The following is a 15,203-nucleotide window of genomic DNA, read 5'->3' on the forward strand; positions in this document are numbered from 1 at the left end:
GATCATTAGTTTCTGTCTTTGAAGTATAGGCATGTCCTGCTAAAGGAATGTGTGGTAAAGAGGGCTTTAGGTTTCACCCATAATGGATTGTTCTGCACATACTTTATGCATTTTTAATTATGCTTTTATTGGTAGCATATATTTTATGATGTTTTATTGACCCTTCCTTGTTTTTTATGTGAAGAGTCTTCTCCCAAAGCACTTGACAGTAGCATACTTAGTACTAAGAAGTACTGAGACGTCTTTTATCCTTGTTTGAATCAGAATTCCTTATTTCAGGCAAGTATGCTCAAAAAAGAAAAATAAAATAAAGGTTTGTTTCTTGCTGCTTCTGGAGTATCTTAGCAGAACCACAATTTGAAAGCCATGCTCCTCTACTGCTTTACGTAGTGAATTTCAGTGCAGTGAAACGTACTTCATTGATAGTTTGGTGCACTGGAGCAGGAGAAAGAAACGTCTGTCTAAACAACCTCACCAGGGTATTTCAAACTTATGTGGTGTGAGGCAAAAAAGCAGCAGATAATGAGAATTGGGTGGCTGAGCTCCTGTAGCCATGGATGCTGTAAGATTAAGTCCTGTATAAGCACGAAAAATGATGGGCCTCTTGGGACCATACCTACATGCTGTGCTTTGGGCGTTGACTTCAAAGTATCAGGCTGGGTTGGAGATACTGTATAGGATTGGTAGCTCTGTCCTTCATCACTCTGTGCTTAGATTGTCAGAGGAAATGGGAAAGAAATTGCTAAAGGTGCGAAGAGCAAAAATTCACGTAACAAAATATGCTAAATGTATACTGTTCACATTGAATATGCCTTGAAAAATAAAACCTATTTTTTATTCATAGGAATTATGCATTTGAGAGAATGTGACAGCTGTTTCTGACCAGTCCTATAGTGAAGATTAAGCAGATTAAGGCTGTGTTGCCAACTGGTTCTGTTATTAGCAGAACTTCCAGGGAGTAGATGGCAGTAGCATGTTCATATTTTTATAAGAAAAAGTAAATAAAATTCTAGATGATGGAAAGAGATGGACAGTAATGGACTTGCCCTTTCTAGCTAAAATCCCAAACTCTCTTTGCCTTTGATAGAAGTTTCAGAGTAATAACTTGTAGATGGTGCATTTCTAATGTGCCTATGGCAAATCGTCAGTTAGAAAATGTTTTCATGGCAGTTAGATTAAGAAAACCAACCGAACTACTGAAAAGTAACAGAACAGAATTAATTAATTTCTGCTGAGTTTAAAACCAGCAAATCTTGGCAGGTGTATGCAGTAATGTCCAGTTCATTTATATAGAGATAAGACTGCAGACAGATAAAGGTGAGATATTAAAAGATAAATGGAAAGAAATGGACTTTGAAGAAATGTGGTTTAACCTTGTAATTTCTAATTCTCCACAGTGTTAACTGTGATGCTGTTGTGCCTACTATCACTCACATGCTATTTCACAAGTTAGGTATGCCTGAGAAACTGATCTTATAATAATTTTAGAAAGACATGCTTATGAGATGATAATGAAAACTTAAGTTTGCTTCCCTTTACTGTTTGTAAAATATCCTAATCCATTATCTATTGAAATTTTGTCTAAAGAAAACAAGATTTAGAAGTATTTCCTTCCTGATCTTTATTGAAAGTATCAATTACCTAGATTGTTAAAATAAAATACCTCAAATTTAAGGTATTTTGACTTTCTGGGAGGCAGTGCATGCCTGTGTGCTTTTAATTAAGGAAAGGTCTACAGTGATGGTGGAAGGTCAAGTCAGTATGCTAAATGAAAACTGTAACTCTGCAACCTCACAGGGTTCCCTGAAAATGTAATAAAAAGGCAGCTAGAATTGACATGATTTAGTTGGCTTTTTACTCAGATACTAAAATGCCTCATAATAAAAACATGAGGTAAGGGACAAAGACCTAGCAAAGGAGTAGCTGAAGCTACAGAAATAAACTGTAGGTCAGAGAGCTAATGGTGAGGGTTCACAGCTGCCACTGTGTATTAGAAAACAGTGATTATTATCAGGGAGGAGGGAGACTTCTGAGCTCGAGCTCCTCCTGGGTAATTCAGTCTTAGGAGGATGTGGTCTCCCCCACCATTCAGATCCCAAGTCACTGTGACCCGAACATCCACGTAGGACACGGAAGACCTTTCATGCTATCTTGGCTGCCTCCTTTTGCCCAACTTGGACATAGGTATGAGCCAGGAACTCCTGCCTTGCACAAGAGAGCTTTACCAACGAGCTTAGGCTGTTCAGAATCAGGGTCACAAAAATCAGCTCTTCCATTTGTACAGAGTAACACAAAAATGACCGAAGAAGACAGCTTCCAAAGTGAATCCCTGCTCTCTGGGCTACAAGGTCCATGCTTGATCTCCGAACTAGTTGGTTTTTACTCCACTTAGGCATTAAACAAGTTGTTGCAATCAAGACATACGTGGCTGTGTGAGTGCTCAGCACCAAACAATGAACTGCCTGAGGAACTTCACTGTGTTTGCTGGTGATGGATCAGTGTCTTGAAAGTGTTGTGTCTCATCTGTTACTAACTCTGGATTCTCCTGTTTATGATCTGATTGCCAGCATTCATCCTCCAGCACACAGGCAGTACCAGTTAAGAGAGACTGAGCTAAAAGGGTATTACGTTTTATTGCAGTCTGATGTCCGTGGTTAGTATATAACTAACAAATCATACAGTTTTACCTCAGACAGAAATCCATTGTCTTCGTGAGAGTTTTGTCCAGGGTAATGTTTACAGTGATTGCTCACTGCTTTTTTATTGTTTTGGTAAATTGCAAAGATAATAAAAATACACATATGCTTGCTTTTTATTTTCTTTTGTGGTTGCCCATAATAGCTGCAAGAGCTTTTGTATAAGAAGTTAGTTTGTTTCTTCCTTTCTCTGGAATGATACATTAAATATATTTGGGGAAAAAGTTAAAGTTTACAAGAAGTGTAATGGAAAAATCATTACCAAGTAACATAAAACCCATTTCAAAATGAGAGTAGTTTTTTGTCTGCAGAGGTAAATTACTCTTTAATTAAAGAAGAATCATCCCATAGCAAGTAAAGTCACCCTAAGCAAATGATAATAATTTAGAATGAGGCAAAGCGAATACTTCATAAGTGACACTGGAGGTTTAGAGTGCTGAATGTTTTAATGTCCCAGTGGTTTAAAAGAGCAAATCCAACAGCTGCTACTCTAAGCAGAAAAACTCCACCTTATTGCTTTATGATGCTGGATTTTAAAATCGAGGCACCAAAGGGATTTAGCTTATAGTCAGTGACAGACTGTGCTCTCGGTACACTGACATTCTCTTCCACTTCTCCCTCTCCCCCAAAAGTTGATAACTGAAAAATAAATGTGCAAAAATATGTTTATTACTAATGGGATCTATTTCATTCAGTATCTAAGAAATTCAATATTTATTATTCCATGCAGCAGATATTTTGCTGTGTCACATGCTATATTAATATAAGCTGACATTGTCATAGAGCTTACAATTTGTTTGTAAGGTCCTACAGCTCCTACAACTCTGCTAATGGATAGATAGGTCGTAAGATTCAGAAAAGTAGTTCCCAAAGAAGGGAAGTTTTCTGCAAAGGAACCACTCAAGTGAGATAATGAAGAAAAAAAAAAAAAGCCAACCTCTAAAAATCTGCCTGTACAATTTCTTAAATTTCAGGATATAGCAGACAGTGTCTACGGAGCTTGTATCACAAAGTCTCCAGAAGGCAATATACAGGAGCAAAAAATACTGGGCCCTAGAAATGGAGCTTCTTTTATCAAGTGCCTCGAATTTCTTATGCAGAATCGAAGAATAACGTGCTTCAGTAAAACATTGAGAAATCTAGGGAATTTAGATGCTTTCAGACTTAGGTAACTGATAAGCAAATATTTGCAGAAGCATTTCTGATTCTTGCTATAACTGACTTGAGAGTAGAAATCCTATTTCACATCAGTGGAAATAACGAAGAGAACTTCAATGCCATGTAGCAGCTGGTACCCTAACTTCAACAGCCTTTCACTCATTCCTTTAAGAATAACTCCCTCAAACATTATATACAAAATTTTCAAATACTTAAATATTTAACAGTGCTTTCTAGAAATCAATTAATAATCTAGAGAATTCAGGTGATTTCTGTATTGTTTGTTGTCTGAAATGTTAAAGTATTCAATTATTCCAGAAACACTTAATGCAATTTGTTTTGGGCAATGTTACCAGGTCTTAAATAATCAATATGATGCCATACTAAAACACTTCTGAAAAGAACCTTCATTTATTTGATGTGACGGTGAACTGTAATTTTTCACCTGCAATGACTACACAAATACCTCAGTCATCTGATAACATGAAAAAGTGCAAGCCTAAAACAAAGATCAAAATCTTGCTTGGGTACCTGAAATTTAGTCTCAAATTTTGTAAGTGGTTAAACACTTGTTCTAAAGCATCACTCAAACTCCAGATGGTATCTAATGATTGTTTGGGATTATAAAATTAAATGACTGTTCCTTTCAATTATATGTTATTGTTAGTCTTTCTCCTAAAGGAAGTAAATACGTAATTCTCCCCCTGTATCTTTTTCTTAGTTTGTATTCTACAAATAGCTGTAGCTGTATCTAGGTCCAATCCTGATTCCCTGTTGGTGCAATAAATAAACTTCCAAGGTTTATACACCAAGAGAAACATCCCATTACAATTTGCTTCAGATAAAACCATTAAACTTTTCCAGTTTTATCTGTGCTATCGTAAAATACACTCTTACACCTATAGTATGAACTGTAAATTCTTTCCCTTGCAAAAAAATAAGTCAAAAACCTCATTTGTATTTCCACTGCTAATCAAGTTTTAGAAAGGTGAAAAAATAACATGAATGGTATTTATGATATGAGAAGCTGATTATACATGAAGTAAAATTCTTTATTGCTGATATAAAGCTTGGACATTATATAACTTGATTTGTGTAATTAAGGTTTTTTCCTAAGGGAAGGATAAAACAGGCTATTTCTAGAATCTAATTTTCCTTTAAAAATGGCAGTATGACTACGAGAGCACTAAATGTAAGACCATGCCTGCAAGAGTATACTGGCACTGCCTAGCAATGCAGCCATTCATATAAAAATGAGTTTTACTTGCTGTGTATTTTTTCTATTTATATATTTATGATCAATGACTTATAGTTGCTACACCTTCCCTTGATTCTATAACTTTCCCTGGCTATCGAGTTTTGGGATTTGTTATTTAACAAGCGTATATTACCCATGACTTGAAGATGACTGTCTAGCCAAAAAAACACAGGAAGGAACTAAGTTAGAAGTCAGTACTCCACTTCAAAAGTGTTAAAGATGAAACTGCTTTTGAAGGTCACTAAGGATTAAGATGCATTTTTGGTATGTAGCCAGCATAGGAAGTTTACTGTGTTTCGATGTAAAATACACCACAAAAATTTCTTCTATATTCCTGGAAAGTCATCTTTCTCGTGGTTTCCAATAGAGTAGTCCAGAAGGAGAGGCTTACTCAATATGAGACGCTGACTGCATTTTAAATATTGCCCATTTGCTGCTTACAAAATATCTGGATGTCAACACATTATTCTGACTGGTACTTTTACATTGTTATTACTGCCATGTAGCCATGGACAGTTCAGTTACTGCCTGGCTTTCCACCCATTTTCAGCTTTTGGTTTCAAGGAATCGCTCTCTGTCATCTCCTCTCCCCACAGTTCTGTCCATAATTCATGTAAGTGTATATAATGCTGAAAATCTTCCACAAAAAACCCCCCTACAGAAATCTAATGGAACATGAAATCAAGTAAATGGAATTTGGTATAGCAATTAGTTCGCATTTTTATCTGCAGACCTGTTTCTTATCCACCAACAAAAGAAGTTAAACGTGTGTAACTCAGATGCTTTGAATTAAGAAATACAAGTACACAGGGGTCAGAACAAAATAATATGAGAAATCTAGGAAATAAAACCTAGCTTTCAGATGTTTAGTATTAGATTTTGGGAAATTATTTGCACTATCACATGAAACCTGCAGATATTTTATGTTTTGTAGCTCAACCCTTTACACATTCCTATGTAGCCACTGGGGATAAGTTTACTTGTTCAATTGCTACGTGCCCTAAACTTTTCTATTCTTTGCTTTCACTGAAACTATTTGGTTTCAGGCAGAAGGCTGATGCTGAGCTGACTTGCAGGAGGGCAGGAGTGTGGCTGCACTGAGAGCTCCCTGCACCCCTCAGAGCTGAGAGGCATTGTGGGCCTCTTCCTACCAGAGCAGAGAGCAGCTACACCTGATGTGTTGGTAGATGTGTAGAAGGCTTGTTTAAATGTCGCACTTTTACAGGGAGCATAGGGATGTTCAGGTTTTGTGCTTTGCCCAGGAGTACTCTGATCTGCCCCTCCAGCTTCTACTCACTCTCAGCTACAGTCCTGGAAGTGAGGCCGCAGTCCGACAGTTTAACAGGCTGCGTAATCAAAATTATATTTTTGGACAAACAGACTATGGCTAATTACCGTGTATTACTTCATACAGTGGTTCTGGAACAATATGATCCATATCTGACAGAAAAATACACAGTAAATTAAAGCATTACCTTTTATCTTCCTATTGCCACCTACTACTTTATTACTGGTTGCAGGTACAGTAAGTGTATTAGCCTTAGCACCTTAATGACTCTTTCATCAACAAAACTTTTGCTTAGATTTTTGATTTATCATCTCATTTTTCTTTGGGAAGTATTTTGGGGACATTTAGAGATGTTTTTGATAAGTTTGACTTTATAAAATAACATAGGTTTCCAAATATGCCTCCCTGCAAGCTTTGCTCTCTAGATTATCTCAGCAGTGTTCTTCCTTGGACCATACTTTTTATTTTTTTCCTATGGACCATGCTTTTAAATCCAAAGAGCTCTGCTGTCCAGAGGGAGGGGTAGTCATTTCATCTCCACGTAGTTTTAGAGGTGAGACAGACCAGGCAGCTTGCTACTAAAACACATCTCTGTTAAAGAGCCTGATTCCTTTTTAAAGTCAATAGAGGGTGGAAAGGAATTTCCATTGGATGATTCAGAGCTCTTAAATTAGCAGACCACAGTCAGATGTGAATATCCCTCAATCTGTGCTAGTATATTGTTCAATCCTATCTTCTGTTATATTAACCAGCAATAAAACCCTATTTAACTTAACATAAAAAATTGATTTTGGTTTAGAAAAACACAGTAAGCATGTGTTGATGAGAAAGTATGTTTTGGACTTTAGCTCTGCTTTTTATGGATATGACTATTTTATAAAATTTCAGGTGAAGTCACCTGTAATCTTTAGGGTGGACAGAGGTGCATTCTTGCAACTAATCTCCCACTGATTTTGAATTACTCATGCGAATAGTCTCCTTATACTGTAGTGATGACAATACCACCACCTCTTCCTGATTTATATTCTGTTCCTATAGCAATTTAATTCATTATCCTATTGACTTTCTCCTCTGAAGCTGAACATTAATCTGGAGGTTATAGAGATTTTACTAAACCACCCTTCCATTAGACATGTGTTCCCTCATCTGCTACTTTCCTCAGAGGCTTATTTTTCAACATTAATAAGCACTGGAGTACAGTAAACTTATCTTTGGGCTGAAATACTTAAAAATGACCTGCATCATTTCCAATAAAGTCTCCAAAATGTAATACAGATGGCCTGTGGCAACTGACAGATCTGAATTTTAAACTTCCTTCTGCAAGCATTTGGCAAGAGTGCCAGCGTTACAAGGCGTAGTAGGTGCTGGCTTACAGCTCACTCTGCTTTGGCATTCCCACCTGTAGGAATGCGGTTAAGAAGAAGCAAGAAATTCCTGTCCTCTCTGCTCAGTGACATTGCTAGCTGATTTAATGCTCTTTTCCTGAGAAAGAGGAAGGACTATGTGCTAGCACAATTTGATGAAGAGCCACGCTAGAGTCACAAATCTGCACATCAGTGAGGCTTCCAATAGAGAACAAAGCAGAAACACAGACCCGGGAGAGCAATCTACATATTGGGTAAGTGTAGGGAACTGTGTGGAGAAACCAGGAGCTTTTGTGCAGAACTGACCCATAGGTTAGGAAAGGAAGCAGAGTCCTGAGTCAAATGTCACCTGAGAGGCACAATAGGTGATGAAATTCTGGGGAAGAAGATAGGGGCCCTGTCAAATAAAAGGCAACTTAAATGCCTTGTAACAAGCAATACAATATGGAGTTGGCCTGTACTTGCCAGGTTTTTTGACATGCTAATTGGCCATGAGTTGTTCTGTTTTGCCAACGTAATTAAAGTCATAGTACATATACAGTACTTTACTCCAGTAAAGGCTTGTTGGTTGTTTTTGGGGTTTTTTTGTAAAAACAGTACCAACATTATGACTTTTGGGGAGGCTATTTGGAACTACGCAGGCACATCAAAGGCGTACAGAAGGTCTCTGTGACAGAGCCACTGTTTCTGATTTAACAATTCCAGACTACTCTAATTCTGCAGCAGGCTGGATTAAATTATTCTAGCTGGCCGGATGCTTCTCATAGGCTGTCTATCTGACAGTCCTGCTTCTAAAAATATCAGAAGTTGGATTTGCAACACTGATCTCTCTGATAAGTAATACTTTACTATGACTAGAAGTTCCCCACTCACATAGAATATGCCTGCAGTTAAAAAAATTGCTGTAGTAGGAGAAGGCTGGTATTTCAGAATTTTGATTCCCATTTTATTTGGTTTTCTTAGTGGCTTTTAGCAACAGCAAAAGTAAATCTCAGTTCCAAACTGTGTGTATAGCTTTCAATACATATTCATTTATCTAGATATTATTCTGGCTTTCATTTGATTTCTTATGTAGCTGATGAAATCACTGTGTGTTTATAATCTCTCTCAATGGGTTTTCGAAGGGTGACTTGGCAGGCCAAGAAGAAGAAATCAGTTTTTTTCATGTGTTGTAGACTATGGTGTCTTGTTTGAAAGTCTCCAGCCATTGAGTTCGTGAAAAGTGCATAACCGCAAATAATTAAGCTCCTTGACTGTCTGGCTTCACGTTGATAAGGCTACTACAATGCACAGCCGTAAAGTGGTTGAAGGTCTCCTGCAGCACATTTTTCATTTTTCTGCTTAGGAAAAAAAATTAGTATGGATTTTTATGACTTTGCCACATGGTAAAGTTAAAGGGTCCCATTTTCACCATGAACCTTGTGAAGGTTGTTACCTTTTTATTTTAACAAGGTAGACAGTGCCTCAACAGCCCTCTGGTAAATTCTGCTGTATTTTGTACTGCTGCTGTCTGAAAGGAAGATGGTTTTTCTCATTAAATGATACAGACTCTGAAGCATCAAAAACTGTTTTGCATAGAGACATTAGGCAGCAGACACAAATGACTGGTGTCTTAGTTGGTGACTTTGCTTGAGCCAAGATTTTCTTTTAATCATTATATAGTAGGATGCTTATGCAAAGAGTGGGGAATTAAACACACTCAAGTATGTATCAGAGGGACAAGTAAATGCTTGATTTATTTATTTAAGCATTCCAAAACCTGCCTTTCTTTCCATGTCAGCAGTGCCAAATACACTGATGATAATCTGATACACAAAACCCCTACACTCAAACTGTTTAAGCATTAGTTCAGTTATTCTGCCTACTAAAGTGATAATTAGGGGCTAAAAGGTAACCAGATTATTGTAGAGATATCTCTTGACAGCCTTTAACACCTAGTTAAATATTAAAACCTGGAAATTACAAGCCTCTCAGTATCATTCAGACCACAGTATATTTTGAAGTAATTTGCTATTCCTAGATTGTTTTTCATTCCATGGTATCACTCCAGTGCTCTCTAGCTTGCTCTGAGTGCCTATCCACTTGCAGAACATCTTCACTAGGCAAAAAGAGTCCCTAAGGACAAACTTCTTGCTTAGTATGGATGTTAGGTGGGATTTCCAGATGTGTAAAGAACATTGCAGCTTATCCAAGATATGTTGGGGCTGTTTAAAAGCTTCTGCTTTGTCTGCACTTGGATTTAATTTAGGCGTGTTTGAATCAATCTAATAGTTTGCCAGTGCTGCGAGGGAGAGGTACTGCTCTCTCCCCGACCTCTTCCCAGGTTCCCCTTCTCTCTCTGCAGTGTGCTGACTTTACGTGCACTGGACACCTCAGTGAAAATGAGGGGACAGATATGGATGGGAGTGGAGGGAAGGAGGAGTAGGAACAATCTGATTGTGACCTGCTGGAAGGGATCCCACTTCTTGGGTAACTTCATCTTCTTGGGAATTGTTTCCACAGCAAACAGGTTTCAGTAAAACCCATAGTAGGTTTGTCCAACACAAATAAGAACAGCAGTAAGAAGGCAGTGTCATGGGAGTTAGTGTGCAATTAGCAGTCAAACAGTGTAATCCTGTAATGATTTTCTCTGGTTGCCCACACCTGCTAAAGCCTCAGCCAGCAAATATTCATTGCTGTTCTTACCTGCACTAGCTAAATTAAACTAATGCACTTATGCAGTTATTTTTCTTTACCCCATCTCCTCTGACAGCATTATCCAATGCAGAAGTGAATAGTAATTAGCAGCAACAGTCTTGAAAGCATACGTTACATTATAAAAACATGCACTCTATCATACAGTCAGCTAGCTTGTTTACAGTTTTCTTACTACAGTTGCTGGGAGCTGTAGACATTACATCTTCCAGTGCTGAGAGCTTATCGAAAATCACTTATGTATACGGAGAGAACTTGTATGGGTGGATGTGTATTCTGTATTCTAAGAACACAGCTGCTGTCCTTCACTGAGAATTTGCAGCCATGCTATTCAGCATGATTGATTTGAATCTGTGCTTGTACTTTGGAAACAGTATGTGTTCTGTATGACTTAACTGTGCAGATGTAAGTTCAAATTAGAAATTAATACTTGACCTTATTTGGAACTCACATGTCCAGCTGCCCAAAACAGCAATCTGAAACTGAAAAATGCATCCTTAAAGGACAGGATTCATCTCACTGTCTGAAAAGGAGGCATCTAGTCTAAGCTACTTGGCCTGTTGTTTGTCTCTGCTCTGTTGCCAAGGGAGATGTGTCTCCACAGTTGTTTGTCCTGGCCTAAGAGATGCTTCTCTGGCTATCAGGAATGTTCATCCTCTGAAGGTGCTAATCTCTTTCTATTCAGCGAAGGAGGAATTCAGATAATTAGATGAATCCTGCATATACTGTGGATCCAGCTGTGCATGACTGACTGACTGACAGTAGTTTCCACTTAGTTAGGTTTTCAGCTTTTATTAAGAAAAACTTGAGGACTCTGTTAGCAAATACCAAACATTAATAGTACTTCAAAATCAGAAGAGCATAGTTAAGTCTTAACATTAAATATCTCAAAACAATGCTTTACATTTTTATCTTTTGTTATAGTCTATGACTTGTGAATTTATGACTTAAAAACTCTTTAAAAAATATCTGAAATGATGCTGATACATCATGTCAACTGCAATGGTACGTCTCAACAAGATTTTTACTTTCTTGTTCAGTCAACTTGCTTTTGTTTAAATGTTGCTCTTCTGTAAATCTGAATAGCAAAGCAAAAACCTGATTTACTATAGCATACTTAACTTCTGGCTCTTAAAGGAGTAATACATTATATGATCACTTATCATAGAATTTAACAAAGGCACCCAGAAATCAGTTCTGTGAGACATGAATAATTTCATGAAAAAGCTGCCACTGGCTATATTAGACATCTATGTAGCTTATAAAACAAAGAAAATGATTACCATCAATTATAATACCATCATTTGACAACTCTGCAATTAATTTCCTACTCTTAAATAACTGCTGTTGCACAGTGCCAAAGAAAATGCCATGCATTAACTGACTCATCACTAGAGTTTGTGACAGTACAGATGGTAATTTGATTATTCATCTCCAAGAAAATAAGTGCTTTAGTATGAAAAACTACTCATTTTGGTCTTCTGAAAGAATGGTAACAGGGAAACCTAGAGTGTCTTTAAAAATAATCCCTACAATAATATACAATTATTCTGAAGCATTTTTTTATTTGTTAAGATTTGTGGAGTAGAGTTGTGTGTTCAATAGTTCACAGACACGGCACAAGCTGAAGAAGGATGGGGTACTACAAAATCCATGCATCTCTTCTATGTATAAATGTTTCTACATAAGAAGAATGGAAAGATTCTGCTTTGCCTACCAGAAAGTCTGCAGACTTTATATATGAGACTAAAATATTTATCCAGCACGAGTAATGGGCCATCCTGCAATAGCTATCACGATCATTAAATTATGGTCTTGCCTGGCACAATTACAGACATGTATTTAAAGTACAAAGCAAGTGCCAATCCTGCCAGGGTTTACTTGTGGAGTTAACTTTATTTCTTGAACAGACCAACAGACTTATGTGGAACCATCTCTGAAATTAAATATCACCTTACTTTTACATGAATCAAAGTCAGAATGATACTCAATATAAAGTGTTACACACCAGTGAGTAGCAAAAGGAGCACTTTTATAAGAACTTGAAGCACTTTCAGTATTACTTTGTGGTTAATCTTGTATTTGCACTTACTAGGGATATAAAGGACCCATCAAAAGACACTTGGTTACTTTGTAAGTAGCGCATATGAGAATATAGGATGTCTGTGCATACAATAAATACAACAGTTTCATTTTTAGATATGAGTTACACAATTTGCAGTGCATAGGCAAAAAAAAAAAAAAAGAGTAATTCCCTGATTTTCAGAATGGATAAAGGGAAACAATTTTTATGAATACAAATTAGTTTGCAAATACCTTCAGGCAGAAACAGAAAGTGAGTAATTCATACCGGTTCATTTGTAACTTCAAATACATTGACGTACCTCCCCAGAGAAAGCCTGTCCATTGAGCAGGTGCTCTGATCCCTGGCTGTCTTCACTTCCAAAGTGTAACCGGATTTCCTCTAAGCGGTGACTGTAGGTCATCGGTCCTCCAGAGATGTTGACCAAATGCTCTTTGTCTAATCGTAGAGATACATGTCTCCCTGTATTATACATCGTCCCGCTGACCTAAACAAAATGGGAGGGGAAAAAAGCATTTTTTCAAAATGATTTGTAAATCCTAGAAACTAGTTATATGTACTTCAAGCTTTTGCTCTTTACATACCTTCATTCAAATGTAGCACTACATCTTATTGTCGTGAGATGAAATACGCAACCTGAGGTTATACTTCAGCTTCTGCTTTGAATCTTATACTGTATATTCAAATATTTTGCTGAATCCATATGTACATATTTGAGCCAGGGGCACATGGTTAACACAGTGAATAGGATTATTACACTTCTAAAGAAGTAGGCTTTTAGACTATTTTTCATGCAAGATCTGAATAATGGCTTCTATACAAAATTTCTGCACTGAAAATGGGAACATTTCAGCCGACATAAATTATTTAAGTACACTTGAACAAATCTGAAATTTAACTCATTTTTTCCTTCTTTTAATATTTATAACAAAGTTATCCAAAAGTAAAGGTGCTGCGAAAACCAGAGATATAATTATTCATAAATAGGCCCATTCCTACTGGAGCTGCAGGTAAAAACTTTCATTGTCCTCTGCAAGTCTCTCTGGTTTGTTATGAGTATTTTATGTTTACAGTTGCAAGATATTTTAGCCATAGCAGTACAGAATTAACTACAATTTGACTGTTCCTACTACACCTCAAATAGCTGTAATGCTCTTGAAGATCCCTCTTTATTTATAAAAAGACTGAATATTGTGCTTCATTTACAAACTGATTTACAGCTGCTGTAATGAAAAAGAAAATGATTGTGGAAATTTTTCATATGGAATATAATACTGTCACAGGAAAAGTTCCTATAGCAAGATGTTCCTTAATTTATGCCATTAGAAAGTGAAATTATGCCAGTTTGAGTTAAAGTAGAATTGTGATTTATTGAAAAACTTTCTGCATGGATACAAATGGTACACTTGAATAACATTCATTTACTTTAAGAAGAGGAAGCACAGCAATAATATGCTTTGTTGCACTTCAATTTAAAATTAAAGACATGACTATTATGTATTATATCCTATACTACATCAGTACTATAGTAATTAACATTGCTGCAGTGTCATTTTATCTGTAATACTAATTACTGAGTTTAAATGACCTGTTTTCTTGCACAGTACGTTGTAAAAAGTTACACTGAACAGACTGTGCAATAGAACTAAATGGGTGAGATTAAACAGCTTTTGATTGTTGTGGGTTTTTTTAAACTTTGATACAGATGTTCTATTTTTTGTGTTTATTCCAATTTAAAATAAGCAGTAATAAATTTCTTACAAAAAGTAAACCACACATACTCCTATTCATTGCAAATAAAACACAACGATCTTATTTATAAACGTTTCTTAATTTTTCTGCTTGACTTTGCATACATATTAAACTAAGCTTGGTATTTAATTATTAGGTGGAAGAAGGTCAGTTTATTGAATTCAGTTTCAGTACACTGCATATGAATGTCATAAAATTGCTAATCATAAGTAACAAATGTAGTTTAAAAACAAATAGGGGAAAATGGTTTGAAGACTCTTATTCACAATTGGAAACTCGCTTCACTGAACGCTCAGTTAAATTTAGCAACTACGCATAATATTCAGAATCCATTTTCTTGCTTAAATTGGTACAAATCTCAAATGAGGTTACCGTTGTTTTCTCTCTCAAGGTAAAAGTGACCCAAATAACCCCTAATATGACTCAAATAACTCTCTGTAGAGCAGAGAGGGGAAATGATAAGAGGCAAATTCATGAACAGGAGTAACATTTGTCTTTCTCATTTCCCCCCTCATAAAAATGCAGTGCTTGCAATGAGACTGTATTGACTGTTTTAGAACAGAATTTCCCTACGTAAGTGCAGATGAAGAATCCCAGCCACACAGCGAAGTACCCGACATGCCTCATTTCTGACTTGCACGGAGGGATGAACACTTGGAGTGAGACTATAAAAATCTTCTGCATGGGCACACAGGCTTGTCACCAGGAAGGACAAAATCCAAGATCTTCAATATCAAAAATGCAAGGTCTTGCCCTCTTATCTGCCTTCTTATGTTTAAGTGAAGCACTAGTTTTCTTGTGTGTGCCCAAGGGAAGAGTAGCCACATACACCAATCTAGATTCAGGACTATATTGCACCTTCTGGACATGCCTGTTTCTTTTCTTGAGTGCCAACATATATCACCATTAC

The 15,203-nt window shown here is 36.8% G+C and overlaps 1 protein-coding gene across 5 annotated transcripts in view; it reads right to left on the minus strand.

The window, feature by feature from the left end:
- Positions 1 to 15,203, minus strand: part of CA10 (carbonic anhydrase 10) — a 207,187-nt gene that overhangs the window by 33,542 nt on the left and 158,442 nt on the right. For all 5 annotated transcript variants that reach the window (XM_074889399.1, XM_074889396.1, XM_074889400.1 and 2 more), the window contains one exon: positions 12,843 to 13,028. In XM_074889399.1, coding sequence (XP_074745500.1) covers positions 12,843 to 13,028 — 186 coding nt within the window. The remainder of the gene's footprint in view (positions 1 to 12,842; positions 13,029 to 15,203) is intronic.

This window comes from Strix uralensis, chromosome 19, assembly GCF_047716275.1.
Source record: "Strix uralensis isolate ZFMK-TIS-50842 chromosome 19, bStrUra1, whole genome shotgun sequence".
NCBI lineage: Eukaryota > Metazoa > Chordata > Aves > Strigiformes > Strigidae > Strix > Strix uralensis.